The following is a 22,187-nucleotide window of genomic DNA, read 5'->3' as shown; positions in this document are numbered from 1 at the left end:
GGAAAGAAGTCAAAATAGTACCACTCCACAAGCATGGTTATAAGACAGAAGTTTCCAATTATAGATCTGTCTATATAACTACAGTTGTAATCAAGGTTTGGAGAGATTGGTTAGGACTAGAATACAAGATTGGGTCGACGGTCATGGTATTCTTTATGATAGTCAGCATGGATTTAAACAGGGTAGGTCTTGGTTTAACAATTTACTTGCATTTTATGACAAGGTGATGAGTGTGTTAGATGAAGGAGAATCATATAAAGTGATATTCTTGGACTTTGCAAAGGCATTTGATAGATTAACATGTGATAAGTTGGTGTACAAGCTGCAGACAATGGGAATAGATAGTATACTGGTTAGACAGATTGAAGATTGACTCTGAATGATACCAGCAAGTTGTGTGATGTAGCAGCATCTCAGAAAAGGAGGATAACCAGTGGTATGCCTTAGGGTTTTGTTCTTGGACCTCTGCTGTTTAACTTGTTTGTACATGGACAAAGGACTGGGGGGTTGTAATTCTAGTGGAAAGGCCTAGACGTTGGTTATGCATTATTACTAAATAGTTTAGGGAAATAACAACGTAGACTAGGATATACATTAAAATAACTTTTTAATACAAATCCAATATTTCAGCAACGTCACGTTGCCATTTTCAACAGGAACTTGTGAGCAAGACACACATGTGCACGCAGGCATAGCAAACAGTAAATGAGGACGAAGCAGGAAGCTATACTTTCTCCTAAAGTCTTACTGGTGTCCCCTAGCGGGCAATGTTGGTATTCTTGGGTGATTGGGCTGAGATCTTCTGATGTAGGTTTTCCAAATTCGAGGCAGTCTCATGCAGCCAAATTTGTTGAGGTTTGGATTGTTTCTTAAGGCTGAGGCTGATTCCATGAAAAGCCTTTCGTACTTGTATTTACTACGGTGAATGATCGTGGCTTTCTGGAAGAAAGCCACAATCATTCACCGTATCATTTCTTCTTGCAAGACCAGAGTGGCTGTATTGGTGGAACTGGATGTAGTCCTTGTGTTCTGTAATTCTGATATTGGCTGTCCTGCCTGTTTGGCCAAAGTAGGACAGCTTACAGCTGCAAGGGACCTGGTATACACCAGGTAGGTCTAGGGGGGAGGTTGGTCTTTAGTGGAGCAGATAAGGGATGCCAATTTCTTATATGGTCTGTAACAAGAAGTTAAGCCGTGTTTTTTTAGGATTTTTGTAATTTTTTCCGAGGTGCCTCTGATATAGGGTATGGTGATGGATTTAGAGTAATCCTTGTTGTGAGGGGGGAAGGGGGGGTTGTGGTTTATTGGTTTCAATATTTTTTGGATTGTTTTGGGAGGTTAGCCATTGGCTGAGAAAGTGTTGAGAATGTGGTTTAGTTCTGTGGTTAGGGCATTGTCATTTGAACAGATAAGTTTAGCCCTGTTGTGTAGTGTCTTAATGACCCCATATTGTTGTGAGGAAGGGTGGTAGGATTGTTGGTGAATGTATCTGCCTGTATGAGTGGGTTTTCTATAGACTGAGAAAACCAAGGTTCCATTAGGCTGGCAGGTGACTAGTGTGTCTAAGAAAGGAAGGCAGTTGTTTTTTTCTTCTTCCAAGGTGAATTTGATTCTGGGGTGTTGGTTGTTTAAGTGTGTTAGGAAGGAGAGGAGTGCATCGGAGCCATGTGGCCAAATAGCGAACACATCATCTACATATCAAAGCCAAATGGTTGGTTTTTGTGGGGCAGAGTTTAAGGCTTTCTCTTCAAAAGTCTCCATATAAAAGTTGGCCAAGGGTGGGGCGAGTGGAGAACCCATGGCTGTCCCCCTCTATTTGTTTGTAGAATTTTCCTTGCCAAACAAAATAGCCTGAGTTTATTGTGAACTGAAATAGGGCTGTGATGGAGGTTGTAATTTTAATATTAATGAGTGCAAGATGTTTCATTTTGGAGTGCAGAAATATAAAGCTGTGTACTATATTGACAATGTTGTACTAGAAGAAGTGGATGAGGGTCGAGATTTAGGAGTGGTGGTTGACATCAGATTGAAGATTAAAAGGCATATTGCAATTGCAAAGACTGCACATCGGGATGCCGCTATGATACGAAGGACCCTAGCATGCAGGGATAAGGAGGTGGCTGTGCCACTGTATAAAGCACTGATCAGATCACACTTGGACTGTTGTGCCCAGATTTGGGCAGTTGGTTTTCATTGCGATGTAGAAACATTGGAGAGGGTCCAGAGAAGAGTTACTAAGACAATATCAAGACTGAATGCCTGGCTATGGAGAAAGGTTTAAAATGTAGATAGGAAGAAAAGAGGCGATATGATAGAGACCTTTAAGTTAGTGAAGGTATTTTATCAGATTAATCCATAGGGGATTATAAAAAGAGTCGAAGGTGACAAGAGAAGAACCAGAGGCCATCCTTGGAAGTTATGTAAGAGAGTGGTGGAAAGGGGTGTGAGGAGTAGATTTTTTACATGGAGAATTGTCAGTGAATGGAATGCATTACTGGAGTATGTTGTTAATACAGGGAGTGTTAAGGATTTTAAGATTCAGTATGATAGGCTTGTTGTCAGTTGAATGAATCTTCCCCCCCCCCTCCCTCCATGATGAGTCTGCCAACTCCATGGAATGTGTAATAATAATAATATGTTGATTTTAATTTGTAATGAACTTAATATAGCAACAGATAAACTGATTTGAGGAAGAAATATCATGAGTTTGAAATTTATGACATACAATGTTAATCCACAAGTGCATTTAAAAATATTTAAAAATTGTTGTTCAACAGCTAATTTTTTTTTTTCATTTATTTTCTTTGTTTATATAGAAATACCTGAATGTCTAAAATTTACATCATCATAAAACTAATTACTGGTATAGACCATATTGGCCAGTTCCGATCTCATTATCCATCCAATATCCTTTTTTTGAGGTCTACCCTGCCTTCTCTTTCCAATTGGCTTATATTTTAGTATTTGTTTAGGATGTCAGGTGTTGGCCATTCGGTTTACATGTTCAATCCATTTTTGTTTATAATTGTTTAGTTTTTTCTTCTATTGATTTTGTTTTTAGTTCTTTTAAAATGTCTTCGTTCCTTTTTTTTTTTTAATGTGTATTTTGCAGTTCTTCTCATGAATCTCATTTCACATGTTTTTATTCTTTGTTTATCTTGTTTGTTTATTGCCCAAATTTCACTGCCATATAATAATGTGGGCACTGCTAATGTATTGTATATAATTTCAAGCGTGTTTCTTTTTGTGCTATATTTGGGTTGAGTGTTCTATTTATCAGGCCTATAATCTGTAAAAATTTTGAAGTTTTTAATTTTATGTATTTTTCTCCTTCATGTGATATTTCACATCCAGGATAACTTGAAGTATTTATCTGTTCTATTATTTTATTATTAATAACTATTTTGCTTCTAACTGGAGTTTATCCACAAAATGCCATTGTTTTAGTTTTATCTGTGGAAATTTTCATTCCAAACTGTTCTACTCTAATGTTTAAATTATATATTGCTCTTTGTAAATTGTCTTCCTTATCTGATATTATTACCTGATCATCTACAAATAACAGCGTACTTATTTTGTTATTCCAGGAAATTTCTATACCTTGATTGCTTAAGGTGTTCCACTGTATTAATATTTCATTAATGTAAATATTGAAAAGTGTTAGAGATAGAGGGCATCCCTGTCTTACTCCTTGGTTTATAAATTGTTTTTCAGACAACTTTTCATTTATTTCATTATCTTTATACATACATACATCTTCAAGGCCCACCTTTTCCTAATTGGGTTGTGGGAGCAGCAGCAGCTGCAAGAGGAACTTCCAATGGTCACGATCTTCTGCCACCAAGCTCAGGTGTTCTGGTGGGACTCCCAAACATGTCCACCCAAGGTTTTGGATATAATCTATCCAGAGAGTCCTTGGCCTCCCACCTCTGGCTTGGCAAAGAGGGCCTGCTGGGAAGCCTTTCTTGTTTCATTGTGACCAGGTGCCCATACCAACGTAACTGTGATCTCTCAACATGGAGAAGCAACGGTTGAGTATTAAGGGTTTCCCAAATTGCAGAGCTTCTTACTCTGTCGAGTCTTGTCATCCCCCCAACCCCCTGGAAAGAACCTCATTTCACCGCTTGGATTCGTGTCCACATTCTTTCAGTCATTACCCAACTCTCATGATCATAGGTGAGGATGGGGACATAGACTGTATTGAAGACAGCTAGCTTTGCCTTCTGGCTTAACTCCCGCTTCAATACTACCAAACAGCCAAGCTTCCACAATATTGCGCTTGCTGAGCCAATCCGAGTATCTAGCTCTACGTTGCACTTTCCATCACTCGTGAATGTGGACCCAAGGTATTTGAACTTCTCCACCTGCCTCAGTGGGACTCCACTCACATGTAGAGTGCACTGGGATGGTTGACTTGAGACCATAAATGTTTCAGTTTTGGCCACACTGATCTTCATTCCAGCTTCTGCACAAACAGGTACAAACCTATCCAGGGTCTGCTGGAGGTCATCTGTGGAAGAGCTAAGCTTGGTCATCTGCAAAAAGCAGACGTCCAATGCTACATCTTCCAATTCTGACACACTCACAGTCTCAGCTGTATCTATCAATCCAGTCCATAAATATTATGAAAAGGAGGGGTGACAGAACACACCCTTGGTGGAGGCCAACGGCGACTGTGAATGGTTCAGACTTTGTGCTGTTTACGCTAACACAAAAGTCCGCGCATTCATACAGGGACATGATGGCTGCTAATAGTTGGCCATCCACTCCATATTCCTGTACTACTTGCCAAAGCTTATCCCGAGGAACCCGGTCATATGCCTTCTCCAAGTCCACAAAACATGTGTAGACATTTGTTGAAAATTTATTTATCACTAGGTTAGACTATAATAGATTTAGTTTAATCCTTTATCCCAGTGAGAGCAAACAAAGTTTGCGCCTGAAAATATCTTCAGGACTAAATATAGTGTTGTACTATCTTATCCAGTAAGTAGTGCAACACCAAGGCAACTCGTGGCAAAGGTGGAGCAAGCTACCAGGCACTTGGTTGGAAGTGCCTGGTAGCTTGCTCCACCTTTGCCACGAGTTGCCTTGGTGTTGCACTACTTACTGGATAAGATAGTACAACACTATATTTAGTCCTGAAGATATTTTCAGGCGCAAACTTTGTTTGCTCTCACTGGGATAAAGGATTAAACTAAATCTATTATAATGTGTAGACATTCATGACATGTGTAGAAATTATCTTTATATATAATCAATATTGCATGTAGTAAAATATTAGGTATATTTATTCTTTGTAATATATCAAACAGTATATATATTTTTACTTTGTCAAATGCTTTTTTGTAATCTATAAATGAAAGACGAGTTTCCAAATTAAATTCTCTTATTTTTCTATAAGTAGTTTTAAACAGAAAGCTGCATCCTTTTCTAAATTCATTTTGACATTCTAATAATATTTTTTCACTGTATATTTTTAGTTTTTCATTAAGTATTCTGCTATATATTTTGTAGCATATAATCAGTAAACTAATACCTATGTAGTTAGCAGGTTTTGTTTTATCCCCTTTTTTAAATATAGGTATTACTATGCTTGTATTCCATTCTATTGGTATTTGTCCAATTGTATATATTTTATCCAAAAATTTTAGTAACCTTTAATGAAATTTTTTTCCAGCAAATTTATACAGTTTGGAGTTTATCCCATCTTCTCCTGATGATTTGCCATTTTTTATTTTATTTAGGTTGTCCTTTAATTCTTTCATTGTTATCATATCATTTAAGGTATTTTGTAAGTTTCTGGTGTAATTATTTTTGATGCCAGTATTATCCATCCAAAACTCTGTAAAGTAATCCAAGAATTCTTTTACATCTATTTCACAATTTATATTTGCAGTTTCTTTTATATCTGCATTCATGTGTTTTAGTATTTTGTATGTACTGGGTCTTATTTTGTATATGTCATTTTCTAGATCTTCTTCTTCTTCTTCTTCTTCTTCTTCCTAACATGGAATGTAGGCCATGTGGCCTGTTCCGGTCTTATGCCATCTCTTTCTTGGTCTTCCGATTCTTCTTTTTCCACTTATTTTGTATCTATATAATATTTTTGGTAGTCTGCTGTTGTCCATTCGAATGCCATTTTTGTTTATACTGTCTTATGTAGTAATTAACTGGTTTTATTTTCAGGGATTTCTTCATTTGTTTTGTGGTCCCACTTGGTACATCCAGCTGTTTTTCTGAGGAACTTCATTTCTGCTGTTTGAATTCGTTTTTCATCTTTCCTTTTCATGGTCCATGTTTCGCTTCCGTATAGTAGAGTTGGTTTTGACAAGACATTATATAGTCTGATTCTAGTGTGTTTTTGTACCAGGGACGGCTTAAATATATTATTTATTATGCCATTTACTTTGACAAAGTTTGATATTTTAGTGTCTATGTCTTTTTCTTCTTCGTATGATAGATCACATCCCAAATATCTGAAAGTGTTTACTTGTTCTAGTATTTTATTATCTATCACTATTTTACTTCTTATTGGGTTTTCTCCTTTGAATGCCATTATTTTTGTTTTTTCTTTGGATATTGTCATATTATATTGCTTTGAGATATCATTTAATGATTTTAATGATCTTTGTAAGTCATCTTCTGATGTAGCTAATACTATTTGATCATCTGCAAATAGTAGTGTATCTATTTTCATTTGCGGGGTCATTTGTATACCAAATGGGTTATGCTGTTTCCAGATTGTTAATATTTCATTTATATATATATATTGAAAAGCAGAGGTGAGAGGGTACATCCTTGTCGTACTCCTCTTGATATATCTTTCCATTCTGAAGTGTGTTCTAATTTAACTGCTATTTTATTTCCTGTATATATTTCTTGAATAGATTGTAAAAGTTGGTTTGGTATGTTTAAATTGGTTAATATTTTAAACAATTTTTGTCGACTAATTTTGTCAAATGCTTTTTCATAATCAATAAACGCCACATGTGTTTCTTTTTGAAATTCTCTTCTCTTTTCTATTAATAATTTTAAAGTAAAAATTGGATCTATGCAGGATCGGCCTTTTCGGAAGCCATTTTGTTCTTCTAGTAATTTGTTTTCTACAATGCTGCTTAGTTTCTCTTTTAATATTCCTGCATATATTTTATATCCTGTATTCAGCAGGCTAATTCCCCTATATTCTAGATATGATACAAATTTTTCCCAACTTTCTCTGTGTCTCTTTCTGGTTTCTCTTTTGGCTATTGCTTGTCTTTTATTATATTCAATTTCATCTTCTTGTTTTTTGCTACTTAACCATCTTTTAAAAGCCAGTTTTTTATTTTCAATTATTGTTTTTATTTCATTGTCCCATATATGTAATTTTTTATTTTTATGATATTTTTTGTGTGTTCCTAGACTTTCATATGCTGCTGATACGATAATTTCTTTTGTATTATTCCATTCTTTCTAACTGTCTTCATTTTCTTGTATTTTTTCTAAGTAGTTATTAATCCTCTGTTGGTATAAATTTCTTATACTTGAATCATTTAGTAGTCTTACTTTGTAATTAGATTTTGTTTCTCTAGTTTGTTTATTTTTTTGTAGCCAGTTTGGTGAAATTTTAGTTTTGCCTGTACTAAATAGTGATCTGTGTCAATTGCTAGCACTCTTCTAATTTTAACATCTAGGAAGAGGTTTGCTGCTTTTTCATTTGCTATAAAGTTGTCTATTATTGATTTTTGTCCTCTTCAACACCACATATATTTATGTATATTTTTATGTTTGTAAAATGTATTCATTATTTTTAAATTATTATATATTGTATAATCAAAGAGTCGCTTTCCATTTTTGTTTACTGTTGGTTCTCCAAATTTTTGTATATTATTGTTAATTTTTTTCATTCCTATTTTGGCATTAAGATCTCCGGCTATAATTATATGGTCTGTTTTATTTAATTTTTCATATATTCCTTGTAACTCTTTGTAAAAGTAATCATTTTCTTCTTCTTTTCCTTCCTCAGGGGCATAGACTCCAACCTGATAAATTTTCTTTATTTAATTTCAATCGCACTTCTAATATTCTTTCATTCCAGTATGTTTAATGAGTTATTTTTGCTTTAATTGATTTATGGATCTAAATCATTACACCAGCTTTTGCATGTATTTGTTTGTCCATTCCACTCTATATGATATTGTAGTTAACTGTTTCTTTTGTTTCTGTAAGAACTGTAATTTCTGTATTTTCGTCATTTAAAATTTTATCTAATTCTTCTTTATGTGCTATGCTTCTAATGTTCCATGTGGCATATTTCCCCATGTTTTCTGTCCGGTTTGGATTTCATTGAGACCTGAAAGTAATATGTGTTTCCCTGTGTCAAGTGACTAGCATGACGATAGGTATTCTAGTGGTGGGGCTGCCACCTTAAAACAACTAGGCTTGCCTTTTTTTAGTAGATAGTAGAAACTACAGTTTGAGAGGAAAGAGTCACTCCCTCGCCCTCGAATTGCTCTAATAGCACTGGGGGGGGGGGGGGAGTAAGAGAGAGTAGAGGAAAAGAAGAGTAGAAGACCGGTCTCCAGATATGATATACCAAGTGTATATTGTATGAAGTAAGATCAGGTCTAGCTTGGATATCTTGGGTTTGCCATGCTTGTACTCACTAATGTGAGCCTTTTAAAATTTACTACTGCTCAAATTACTTCTATTTTTGAGTAGTAATAGATAAAACATAGATGTTTATAAAAGACTGCTTCAGAAAAGCAAATTCCTGCTGAATTTTATAGGGTTTGTCTTCTTTTTTCTTTTTTTTTTAATTATAGGAGAGAGAGTAATCCTGATTTGAATTCCAGTTGTAGTTTTATTGCCATTTCAAGCTCTAATACATAATGCACTTCTTTCTTCTTCTTTCCCAAATTCCATCAGGAACATTGGGAGTGTGTAAATGCTTTCCATCAGTTCCTTATCCTTGTTGTTGGTCTTAGTTCAGCAAACTCTTCTTCTCACATTCTGTTAAAGTCGATGGCATAATGCACTGGTGTTTCATTAAGCATTGAAAGCCATGTATTATCTTTTTTTCTTTTTTTTTTTTTTTTAACATAATAGGATTTGAACTGAGACTGATAAAAACCCTTTGTTTTTCTTTTAATTTTTAATTTGAATTAAAATAGATAATATATTCTAAAGCAATTTTATGTTTTTTATTTATTTTTTATTTGTTTTATTTATTTTATTTTTTTGTCATTAGGTTTGTGAATGAAGCTCTAATATTTGCTGTGTGTATGGTTTTATTAAGTGTTCCATCTTCTTTCATAGTGTCAGACATGCAAACTGAAATTCTGGAATGTCGTGATTGGTTATTAAGTAAGTATGCTTCACAATAAATTGCTATGATTTTTCTGCATAAAAGTCGTCTTTTGTAAACACAAAGTATCAAATTACAAATTACTAATGCTTTTTGAAATGACTTCAACATTTACATGGATTTCACTAACTTACAAATATTTTGATTTATCAAAAATATACTCATATTTTTAAAATGCACATTAAGTGCAATTCAGCTAAACAATATGACTCATTTTTTTATCTCACATATTCTGTAATACAATACTGCAATCACCAGTAGGAATTGCATTCTAAATTATGGACATCTGCTATGAAAAAATTTTTAAAAAATACAGGAAATCTCTTGACATTTTCAAAGCATTTGAAAAGTCTAGCAGGTATAGATACTTTCTCAGTAACCTCTGGTCCTTTGTTTTATTTTTGTAATTGGATCACCTACTACTTCTTCCACAACTCATCCATGTGCCTCAGCAGATAGCTCACTTTCTTCATATTTCTTTCCATGCTTCAAATTTTCTGTTCTTTCTCCTGTCTTCTACATTAGTGATCTCTTCAAATCCTCAAAGAAGATCTGATATATCCAGCTTTTCTTGGCATAAATACATATCTACAGGTCAAAACAGTTCGGCATCCTTAAACAAAAAAAAAATCTGCATCATCTTGTAACAAATTGAAAATCTGCCCAGCTTCAGAATACTGTTCCCACATTTGTGATGTGTAATTCAGCTTATTGACATCCTATCTCTTATTAACCGACTTTACTCCTGTCACTCAGCTGGTTCTGCTTTCTGCATTTTCAAGATGGACATCTTGCCTGCTATTCAACTGAACTGGATATTCATAATCTTTCTACTCCCTGAGAGAGAGAGAGAGAGAGAGAGAGAAAGGTGGATGCACAAGTGAGCAGAAGTTGCATCTGATAGCTTTTGCTGGGGACTAGAAGACACAGCTTCCATTTTGACAAGAGGCAGATTTCCTGCTATTGTTCTTTATGAAGTTGCATTTGGATTTGCTGATAGTCTTTTTGTATTTGTTTCTTGCTTTAGCATAGACTGAGTGTGAAGCTGAGGTTTTGATGCAAGCCACCTCAAAGAAGATCTGAGCTTTTTTTTTTTTTTTTCCACCTGCTTTCATACGTCTTATGTTGAACCAAGGCTTGACAAGGGAAATCAATAAAATTTTACTGGTTCTTGAAATTTGCTCAGGAGGTCATTGCAAGAGGTAATCTTTTACAAGAAATACATTTTATGACTGACAGTTGTGAGAAATAAGCAACAAGACCATTTAAAACTGTTTTGCTCACTGTGGTTTTAAGCATTCAAATATGGATGTGCTAGATACAGTCAGTAGTGAAAATAGACGTGAACCACATCAGAAACTAAGAAGTTGGCATCCATTGACAGGTCTTCCATACTATAATGAAAATGAAGATTTTGAGGAGGAAATTTAAGCAGAAGAACATCAAAGGACATTAGAGGGGGGGGGGGGAAAGTGTTGAGGATGACACTCCTCTTGAACTAGTGACTACCCAGAATACTAGAAAATTTATTAATCAAAATAAATATAAAAACAGAGGAAAACTCACATAAAAAACTTATGTAATGCAAAATTTTTGCCTAAGAGTTATAGGTATCTTCAGTACAAGATTATAAGATATCTAATTTTATTATTGATATGCACACACGCACACACACACGCATTCATAGAAAGTGCATCACCTTACATAAATATAGTTTTCAGTAGTTAAATAGTAATTTTCATTGATTTGTCATTATATATTTCCTTGTATTGCATCATCTATCATTCCAACAGGTTTCTGTATAATGTAATAAGTGCTTCTTTGCATTAGAATTTTTTGTGATATAAATACAGCAAGAGCTAGTTTTCGCATTTTCGTGCTGAGATCGCTATGGCTAGTTACATGCAGTTGACACCTTGCAAAAAGGTGTGATTCAACCTTTGAATAGAGAAAGCTATTCCTCTCATGAAACAGCTAAAAGGGGTGTCCTGTAGTCAATCTACTGGTACAGCTGCTGTTGAAGGAAAGTGAACAAAATCTAATCTGCTGAAAGGAAGAAGGAAGAAAGCCACTATCTACACCATGCCAAGATAGAGTTCTAAAGCGGCTCTGCTGTGCATCATCCAGAATTACTAAAACAGGACTGGAAAAACAAATGGGGAGTTGTGGCAAGCTCTGTAACTGTCAGGAGAAGACTTATTGGACGGGGACCAATAACCAGGCATCCTAAAAAGAAGCCCTTGTTAACAAAAAAGGGCTCAGTTAAATTGGTGCTAAGAGGAAAAAAGTAATTTTTTCTAATGAAAAAAAAAAAGATTAACCTGCAGGGTGCCGACAGTAGACAGATGATCAGGGAAAAAATTCAACCCTGACTATCTGGTGTCAACAGTTGAATTCTCAGCCAGTCAGATGATCTGGGGCTACATGTCATATCATGGTGTTAGTCACTTGCATTTTACAAAAGGTTCAGTGAATACACAAGTGTACCAGAAAATTTTATAATTGCTGCCTATTATCAGAGACCAATTTATCATAATGATGAACTGCATCCTTCAGGATGACTCTGCCCCTTGTCATAGGGCAAAAAATTGTACATAGCTTATTTATTCGAATATAACTCATCTTCGTGTATATCTCACACCCCTGATTTTACTTTACGAAAGAAGAAATTTAAAAATTTTGCATATACCTCACATAAAAAGTTTAAAACTTTAAGAAATAGATCCCTGATTTTACTTTACGAAAGAAGAAATTTAAAAGTTTTGCATATACCTCACATAAAAAGTTTAAAACTTTAAGAAATAGATAGTGAATGTCATGGCATTCTGAGATATTTTGGAATTCATTTGAAGAGAATCAGCATTTCAACTCAGCAATTGTTGGCTTGCCTTTATCGTTGAGTCGTGCGATCTTTAGTTAATACCGCACCAATCATATGCACATCTTCATAGCTGCACCATCTCTACCTGCTGCCATTGCTGTCCATTTCACACTCCGCTTTCACTTCTCATTAGTCATCCGTGAAGGATGGTTCATACCATATCTCAAGTCTTATAAATTACTGGTAATTTTTGCTTGAAATATGGAGAGATGTTCACATTACAGTGTTGGTTTTAAACTCAAAGTTATGATAAACTCAAATATCACGTGATTCTGAAATGATAAAAGGACAAGCAATAATGAAACTGTTTGTTTTAATTTAATTACAGAAGCATTGTCACTAAAGATTCAAATATATCATGTGATGAAGGTGATCTGCTGATAGCATAAATAACGTTGATAATTAAAATTTAAATGCATTCATTTTATAAATAATTTGAGCAATTATAAATTATAATGAATACTGAGGATTTAATTATAAATGTCAATTTATTTATTTTTCCCTGTAAAACAGTTTCTGAAAATCCCCATATATCTCTCCCACCACGATTTTTTTAATTTTGGGGGAAAAAGTGTAAGTTATATTCGAGTAAATATGGTAATGCTGTTGTAATACGGTAATGCTATTATAACCCTAAAATGTGCCATATGAATTGTGTTTAGTACTTAAAAAAACTAGTTTTTGTTGAGGTATTAATAAGTGGCTCAATGAACCCTCGATTCAGTGACTACCGTAGTCATTAAACCCCCATTGAGAATTTGTGGTACCAAATGGAGACCGAATACACAAGAAACCAAAAACACTTTGGGAGCTCCAATAAGGATATGAAACCATGAATTGACAGTTGCATCCATCAAGAAATTGATTTGTCAATGCCCTGCCGATGTCAAGCTGTAATAAAAGCAAGAAGAGGACCCACAAAGTACTAAACAGCAAAAAGTGAATTTTTAGCTGAATGTTATAAAATTGTGTAGTTGAACGAAATTGCGATACTGGTATTTGTTTTTCCAGTGAAACTATCACTGTCCACTCCATTTTGAAATATTTGTCAAGTTTGTTGTCTTTTCGTAATTATGTCACATCTTTTACTAAAAAGTGCCAAATATTAATAATCAAAAATAAAAATGTTATATTACCTTCTTCATTATTTGTTGGCAATTATTGTGTTGTTATCCCTTTTCAAATAGGCATTCAAATTTAATTATAAAAAAAAAAGAGTTACAGCAGGTGATGCTGTTTCTATGAACATGAGAGTGTTTGTGTGTACACACACACACACACACACACACACACACACACACACACACACACATATATATATATATATATATATATATATACACATTGGTGGGGGGACGTCTGATAAACACAAAAAATGATATTAAAGCAACTGATTTAACCACAAGAAATGTTTAAGTTACCTTTATAACTATGCCACTGGTATGTTCTTTCTTTCTTGTGGTTATATCAATGAATCTATCTAGCTTTATATATATATATAAAACTTGATAAAATATACATTGGAAGATAGGCAACTAAAAGACTATTTGTATATTATAAGAATATATTACAGACAAAAAGGATTTCTGTTTGGATATACAATAGAAAGGAGGCAAATGATACATGAGTAGTAAAGAGGATTTTTCTTTTTGATTAAAAAAAGTCAATATTACAGTTCAATATCACTCTTAGCTATCTTTCAGTTGGATTCCACTCCTCAATAAATTTGGCTACAGTTTTTGTTTCTTTGTAGTTTCCTACATGGGTTTCACATGAGGATTTGTTCTAATTTGGTGATTAATGGGTGCTGGTTATTTCTTGTGTGCTTGAGGTAGAAACTGTAGATGACTTCCTTGGTGCAGATGAAGAGGAAGTTGCATGTTCTGTCTGTTCTCTTCTGTATCAACTAAATTCCAGTAGTCTTCTTGGTTGTGTGTGTATAGTTAGAGGTACTAGAGGCAGTATTCAGGGCATAAGCAATTATCACTTTGTTTGCAGGACAGGTTAGATATGTTTGTTCCAAGGTACCTGAACCTTTGCAAAAGAGACAGAAATCCAATTCTCAAAGTTGAAATTTGTAGAGCTTAGTAAGAGTCGGCAAGATGTGCTATAGCCTCCACTGTATGTCAGAATCTGATTTGGCACACTTTGATTTATATGGGAGATTGCACTGAAAAAGGTGGTATGTGCAGATTTGTAGATGAGATGAATGAATATGTGAAGGCTGAAGTTGGAGGCACTGATATGAGGAAGTAGTATATTTTCTTGTGGTGTTAGAAGGAAGAATTGGAAGTGAGGCTTCAGATGATACTAAATGAAAGGTGGGCTTCTCTCACTTTCTAGAAGGAATTCAGATTCTCTGAGGCATAGCGCTATCTGGAAAGGCTTTTATAATAGCAGCTTGCATATGTTGATGTTGCTTTTCTGTTGTGGGATTTTTCACTGGTAGGCACGTGAATGTTTTCTACTTCAGGGTCTGGGTCAGGAGGTCCCCTATGATTCTTGTTCCTGCCCAGTTCCATTTAGGTAAAAGAAATTGCTGGCCAGTTGTGAGACTTGTTATGTTTCTGTTCAAAAACAGTGGTTCTGTAAGTATAGCTGACTCTATTGATTCTATCAGTGTGTGAAGAAGTTCTGAATTTTTCCACTGTTCTTGGAGCATCTCTGTGAAAATGAGGTAGTTTAAGAGATGATGGTGCAAAACTGGCCATTTAGAGGATTGTGGACAGTGTAAGTCCTCTGGTGGATGATTTCATAATGTATTCGAAGTTGGTTGCATAAGTATGATTGGACTGAAGTGTCTTTAGTAGAAAGATGATTCTGAAAGTTTTATCTTGTTTTCAAGGGAAATCAGGCCTTGATCTCCCTTATTGAGTGGCTTGCAGAGTGCAAAGTAAGTTGTCCAGTTAGTATTTTCCCAGAGGATACATGTGATTGCCTTTTGAATGTGATGGAGAAAGTCTTCGATGAGGGGGGGGGTCAGTACTTTGAGGACATGCCATAGCACACTTGCAACCATCTGGTTGATTATTAGGACTCTTCCTCTAAGTAAAGATGTTGAACATATGCTGTTCCATTTTCCTAGCACCTGTTTAAAGCAGCTGTGCAGTTGTGTCCAATTCAGCATGTTATATATTTTGGTGTTGCCAAGGTGTACGCCTAAGAATGTTTGTCCTTCATTTGACCAGTTCCATTGAATCAGAGAATCAATTCTAGCATCCCATCTGCCTGACCACAAGCTAGTGGTTTTTGCAAAGTTTAATTTGGCCCTCCTGAGGCTTGTGCCAGTGGTTGAATTCAGCCAGGGCTCTTTTTTATTCACCAGACCCAGAACATTTTTCTGTTTTGTGACTTTTCTTCCTTTATGGTAATTAAGCCTAACGCAAAACAGACAGCAATGGCAGGTTATTAAGATGTGCATATGATTGGTGTGGTATTAACAAAAGATCGCATGGCCGAAAGATAAAAGCATAGCTGACAATTGAGTTGAAATGCTAACTCTCTTCAACCGAATTCCATATGTGAAATTGCCATAACAACATTTACGAATTTTAACACTTTCAATTGAATTTTATTGCTACTTTGTGGCAGGCAAACTCGCACGCAATTAATAACAATAGTTTTTAGTTAGATACTGTGGTTGCCGGTGAAGCATATGGTTTTGCTTGAGTCTATACAGCATAGTTTCTGTATGAGGGGGACATGTGATTCATTCATTAGTGTCGTTTTTATCCCAGTTGTCTCTTTTGCACTATTTGTTGAGAAATATATTACACAGACTGCTCATGCCTTAATCACTGACATAATAAAAGTATGTACTTGTTTTTCTTGCCTCTGCAGTATAGCGGCTGTTAGGGAGGGCGTGTTGTTTACTGCCGCAAGCGAGTTACTATCGCCTGACATGAACATATTTAAGCTTTTTTTCATGTACGAGGTATATGTGAAACTTTTTAATTTCTTTTTTCGAAAAGTAAAATCAGGAGTGTGAATTATTTCGAGTAAGTATGGTATTTCAACTATGGATAAGTACATTGGTACCATCTTTAAACGGAAAAATAGCTTGGATGACAGTGATAATACAAAACGAGTTTGTAATGATAGTGTGTAGTTTCTGAAGAGAAAGAGGTCTGTAATGAATCCATAGAAACACAGAATTCCCATGAGTTGCATTGCAATAATATTAATATGCTGAACAAAAGGAAAGATTTGCTGGACACTCAACCAGTGGATCTCATTTAAAGGTAAATACAGTTGGTTATTTTATAGGAACATTTTTCTGTTTTGTGACTTTTCTTCCTTTATGGTAATTATGCCTACATTATTGTGTTATTATTCAACAATTGTTTACAGTTTTGAATGTGTATATAAAGTCAGTATCAACGATCACCTGATTACGAACTCATGATGAAAGGGACGGGAAGGTTTGGAACTTCCCCGGATAGCATTCAAAGGTAAATACAATTGGTTATTTTGTGTAGGGTTCTGGAACTTATTCGTTTAGAATTTAACCACTGGCTTGTGCATATAATCTGTGAGCTTCATATACTGATAGGCTTATATTTAGATGTGGTTTTATTATGCTGGTTTATTTGGAGATCATGGTGTTGTGTACTCTTTTTAAGAAAGGTTCCATGGCTGGTATGTATAGTTGTCTAGAAAGAAGATACCCTTGCTTGATCACTCGAGAGTATGGCATAGTGCAGATGAGTCTTGTTGATTTTTAAACATAAGTGTGCATCTCTGTACAGCAATTGGATTGTTACAATAATGAGAGAGCCATAGCCAAATGCCTTTGCAAACTCATGCTCTACTCTATCAAAAGGCTTCTCCTGATCAAGGATGATGAGTGCTAGGTTTTCATTTCAGCATTTTACGATGTGGAGGAGATCTCTCTTATTAGATAGAGGTTATCATGTATTGATCTCCCTGGAACAGAATAAGTTTGATATTGGCCACTGACTTCAGGCAGTGTTGGCTTTAGTCAGTTTGCAATAACTTTGGAAATAATTTTGCAATCTGTATTGATTTGCAAGATTGGACGCCAGTTTTGAATGTCTGTGAGGTTGTGATGGATTGTGGGAGCCCATTGAAGTAGGCTTCTTGCAGTGTTTTAAGGAGTAGTGGTCCGAATTGATTCCAGAAGACTTGGAAAAACTGTTGTCAGTCCATCAAGGCCAGGAGATTTGTTCTTTGGCAAGGATGTGCATGCAGTTTTGAGTTCATCTAGAGTGATTGGTTTTTCTAAGTGGTTCCGATTTGTTGTGGAGGTATTTATTTCTTTCAGTATTTTGTGAATGGCATGAAGAGATGTTCTGTAGAGCTGTATGCATTCTTGTAGTATTGCAGGATTTCAGAAGTAATTTTATTTGGATCTTCTGTAATGCTGCCATCTTGTAGTGTAACTGTGGAGATGCAGTTTGCTACCTGGTATTTTTTTTCAGGGAGAAAAAATATTTTTGTGGGTGCATGATAGATTTATGTGTATGCAGTGATCTAAGTAGGACACCCTTTGCAGATAATTCTAAGTGTCTTTGAATGGCTTGGCAGGCTGAGTGATATTCAAGGCTTTCTTCTGGGAGATATTGGAGCTGTTCTTCAACTATCGGATGCTAATGTTCCCCTGTTGATTTTGCTAGTAACTGTAAATCTGCATAAAGGATTTTATTTGCGATTTTATGTGGGCCACTGTGTTTTCATTGGTTCTGTTTTCACTTTTGAGTCAGTAAGAGTAGATATCAAAGCTTTGAATATTTATTACGTAATCTGAATCTTTCAGAAGGATATTGTTGAAGATCCAGTGATTTGAATGCTTCCAAAGATAATGAAAGCTACAGCTTGATGAAGCAATGATCTGAGATGTAGGAAGAAGTGTGAGAGATGTTTCTAACTAGAGGAACAGTGTGTTTCAAAATGTATCTGTCCAGTCATGCTTGGTAGAGTGGTCTATTAGTTTGCTGTTATTGTAGAGCATTGAAAATGAAATGCTTAAAAAAAAAATAAATCACTGCTCAGAACACAAAACAAATAAACAAGTCAAATATGACTATAGAGAAGATATCATAGTTATAATTCTTAAACAGCAATTAAGATGGTTTGGACATCTCCAGAGAATATCTTATCAAATATTACCAAGAGGTCGACCAAAAAGAACTTGGCTACAGTCTTCGAAGGAAATGTCAAAATTATGGAACTTATTATAGAGATAAATGGGTAGAATTAGAACCAGATGGCAAAAATTTGCACGTAAGGGACTCAATTTGTCATCTGACAGATGAGAAAGAAGAAGAAGAAATTTTGTTATACATTTTGGTGATTTCTCCTTTAAAAACAAATATATTAACAAATCGAAGGAATAGCTATGGGCAGTCCTGTTCCTCCTACCATTGTCAACTTCTTTGTGGAACACTTTGAACAATGTATCTTTGATAATCTTTCACCTAGACCCACACATTGGTACAGATTGAATTCACTGTAGAAGTAAATAACCAAGTAGCCTTTTTAGATCTTCTTATTCTTCATCAACCAAATGGAAACTAACAATTTTCAGTTTTTTGGAAGAAGACTTATGCAGGCAATTATATCCGTGATGAATCTCACCACTATTCTAGTCAGTAGAACTATTAAGAATTTAATACATCATACTCATTCTTTATGTTCTTCAGATGAACTTTTAAAGAAAGAATTACAGCATATTAAATCCATCTTTTTATTAAATAGTTTTATGGATTCTTTCATCAAAACAGCTTTTAACAGTTATGGTATCTTTGCTTCTTTCAGTACAGAAGAAATAATTCTCATTCCTATTCCTTATCTGAACCATAGCAAAAGTTTCAAAATCCCTGAATAATTTTGTTGCCTTTCACCCCATCAAAAAAAAGCCCCACCTTTTTCCTCTTCTCCCAAGGACAAGCTTTCATCTCTAAGTTTTCCAGGTGTCTACCAGATTGCTAGCTCTTGCAGATATTATTTTGAACAAACCGGAAGATCTGCTTTTATTCATTTAGAAGAACACATGTCTTATATTAAATATCATTAGCCTGAACAGTCAGGACTTGCTGAACATGCTATCTGCACTAAACATCGAGTTTATTGGAACAAAACAAGAGTCTTTCATGACTTTAACAGATTCAATGGTCTATGTCTATCCCCTTTGTGGGAGATAGTACTTTTTAAATCTGCTAATCTTTCCTAATTTTATTTTTGTGCGTGTGTGTGCACGCATTTGTGTATACGGGGGGGGGAGTTCCAATAAACACCTAGAACAAGAATTATATTAAAGCAACTGATATAACCACAAGAAAGAACATATGAGGATATAGGAACATAAGTTACTTTCATAAGTCTGCTATTAGTATGCTCTTTCTTGTTGTTATATCAGTTGCTTTAATATCATTTTTGTTCTAGGCATTTACCAGAACTTTACAGACAGCACTCGTGTATGGGTGGGTGTGTATACACACACATATACATAGACACAATTTTTTTAAGTTAGGAAATTATTGACAGTTACATTAGTTACTAAGATGGTGCTTTATAGAAATTGTCTGTTATTGTTTATTTACTATTCTGTAATCCTGTACTGAAGATGCCTGTGACTCTTAGGCAAAAATTTTACATTAAATAAGTTTAATCTTTAAAGGTACCTGTGGCATGATTATAAATAATAAATTACACAATAACCACAGTAATTAACTTTAATGAAATGAAAGCAGATATTTCGTACTGAAAATAACAGTACATCATCAGTGTGTAGAAACAAGCAATCAAAGGAACCGGATTACAAAGTACATACAGCAGTCGTTGGTTTACCAATTAAAAACTGTTGCTGCATGCTAGAAATTAGTATTAATAAATAATAATATTAAAATTATTATTAAACAACTATTTTTTTTTGATGGTTACACAGGATAAGAATCTCCCAAACTTTTGGAAGAGAGAAAGAGACAATCATTATGATTTAGATTTGACTGATGTAAAAGGGCTTCACAACTTTCTTTGAAAAGGCATTCATATTTAAACCTGCATCTATGGAGAAGACAAGCTTTATCCCACTGGATATTGTGTTTAGTGTCAATACTATATTGTTCCAGACCAGACTTTTGAGGTTTCATGTATTCGATATAAATTGATGTTCATTAATTCTTTTTTTCTACAGAACGGCCTGTTTGTTCAAAGTATGTTAGATTACATTCACACGGTATCTGGTAAATGGCAACTAATGATAGAGGTGCCAGTTTGTCTTTTGTAGATGGCAACAGGTGAGAAATTTTGTTGATTGGAAAATATGTGGGAATAAGATGATACTTCTTCAAAATTCTACCAATCGGTTCTGAGATATAAGGGATTGGAACTCTGCAGTCTGTTGAAGAATCCTGAGGTGTTGGAACATAGGAGTCCATTATATGCTGGATTTGATTAGGGTTGTAATCTTTAAATTCCATTAACTTTTTGATAGCGAGAAGTTCTTGTTGTAATCTTGAGAGAGAGGAGCACACCTAATGTGCTCTATTAATTAAAGACTTGATAACACCAACTTTTTGAGAGGTGTGATGAGCAGAATTTTGATGGATATATCTGGAAGTAAAGGTAGGTTTTCAATAAACACTGGTTTACCAAGAATGGTAAACTACCAGCCTTTTCTTTTTCCATGGTGAACTGAATGTGTGGGTGAAGGCTATTGAGCTGTTGTAGGAAAGTGATAAGTTCATTTTCAGAATGAGGCCAAATAGCAAAGACACGTCAAACATAACAAAACCAATGAGAGGGTTGGGAATGAATGGAATGAAAACAAGGTATCTTCTAGATGTTTCAAAAAATAGTTTGCCAAAGGTAGAGACAGAGGGCTAACCATGGCAGTACCTTCAACTTGTCTATAGATCTTGTTTTTCCAGCTGAAATATCCTGATTGTATAACAAATTCAGAAATATTTGCAATATCAGGAGGGTAATCATCATACAGTAAATTAACAGTGTAAGATAATGAAATGTTGGTAAAGAGGGAAACAAAGTCAAAGCTGACAAACAAATCCAACTCAGTTAATAACTGCCCACACTGGACAATTCAGATCATTCATCAAGAATTCCACACATTTTCTTGAAAAAATAAAGGTTATTCAGATACAAGAGTCAGATTTGTTAGTCAGCTTTGACATTGTTTCCCTCTTCATGTCTCCACATCACATTGAAAACCAGGTGACTAGATCTGAGCACAGTAGTCCAAGTTTAGTCTGACCAGTGCCTTATACAGTGGCACTACCACTTCCTTATCCTTACATGTTAGAGCAGTGCTTCCCAAACTTCTGGATGTCAAGGCCCCCTTTGCAAAAATAAAAATGTTTCACGGCCCCCTCTCGAAAAAAAATTGTAATAGAGAGATATATTATTATAATATTTATTGTATTTATATTCAATACAAAACACACACAGCGAATATTGCAAAAATCAAATGCATATATTACATTTTTTGCCTCTTACCGTTTGGTTCTGAAGACGATGCGGGCTGTTCTGATAAAATATGAAATACTGTCCTTTTTTTTTTTTTTTTTGAGTCTGTTTCTGCTTCTGATTGTTTGCGGGATTTTTTTTTTTTTTTTTTTATCAGCCACTTATCCATCTCAGGGTTAAATTTTTTAACGTAGAATAGATCAAATAATATCACCACTTACCGATACTGGCACACCACAGACTGATAACATGAAATTAGTGAATATTACCTGAATAAGGGAATCCCCAGACCAGGAACATTTTTCTCTTTTGTGACTTTTCTCCCTTTACGGTAATTAAGCCTAACGCAAAACACACAGCAAAGGCAGGTTATTAAAACGTGCATATGATTGGTGCGGTATTAACAAAAGATCGCATATCCGAAAGATAAAAGCATTGCTGACAATTGAGTTGAAATGCTAACTCTCTTCAACCGAATTCCATATGTGAAACTGCCATAACATTCATTATATA

At 34.9% G+C, this 22,187-nt stretch overlaps 1 protein-coding gene across 3 annotated transcripts in view; it reads left to right on the top strand.

Annotated features, from left to right (window-relative positions):
- Positions 1-22,187, top strand: part of LOC150107933 (telomere length regulation protein TEL2 homolog) — a 284,799-nt gene that overhangs the window by 250,450 nt on the left and 12,162 nt on the right. For all 3 annotated transcript variants that reach the window (XM_090415456.1, XM_090415457.1, XM_090415458.1), the window contains one exon: positions 9,233-9,348. In XM_090415456.1, coding sequence (XP_090271582.1) covers positions 9,233-9,348 — 116 coding nt within the window. The remainder of the gene's footprint in view (positions 1-9,232; positions 9,349-22,187) is intronic.

The sequence above is a fragment of the Typopeltis vanoorti genome, chromosome 3 (genome assembly GCF_054136105.1).
Source record: "Typopeltis vanoorti isolate ZY-2024b chromosome 3, IOZ_Tvanoo_1.0, whole genome shotgun sequence".
NCBI classification, from domain to species: domain Eukaryota; kingdom Metazoa; phylum Arthropoda; class Arachnida; order Uropygi; family Thelyphonidae; genus Typopeltis; species Typopeltis vanoorti.
The sequence above is the reverse complement of the archived record's forward strand: the minus strand, read 5'-3'. Positions and strand labels throughout refer to the sequence as shown.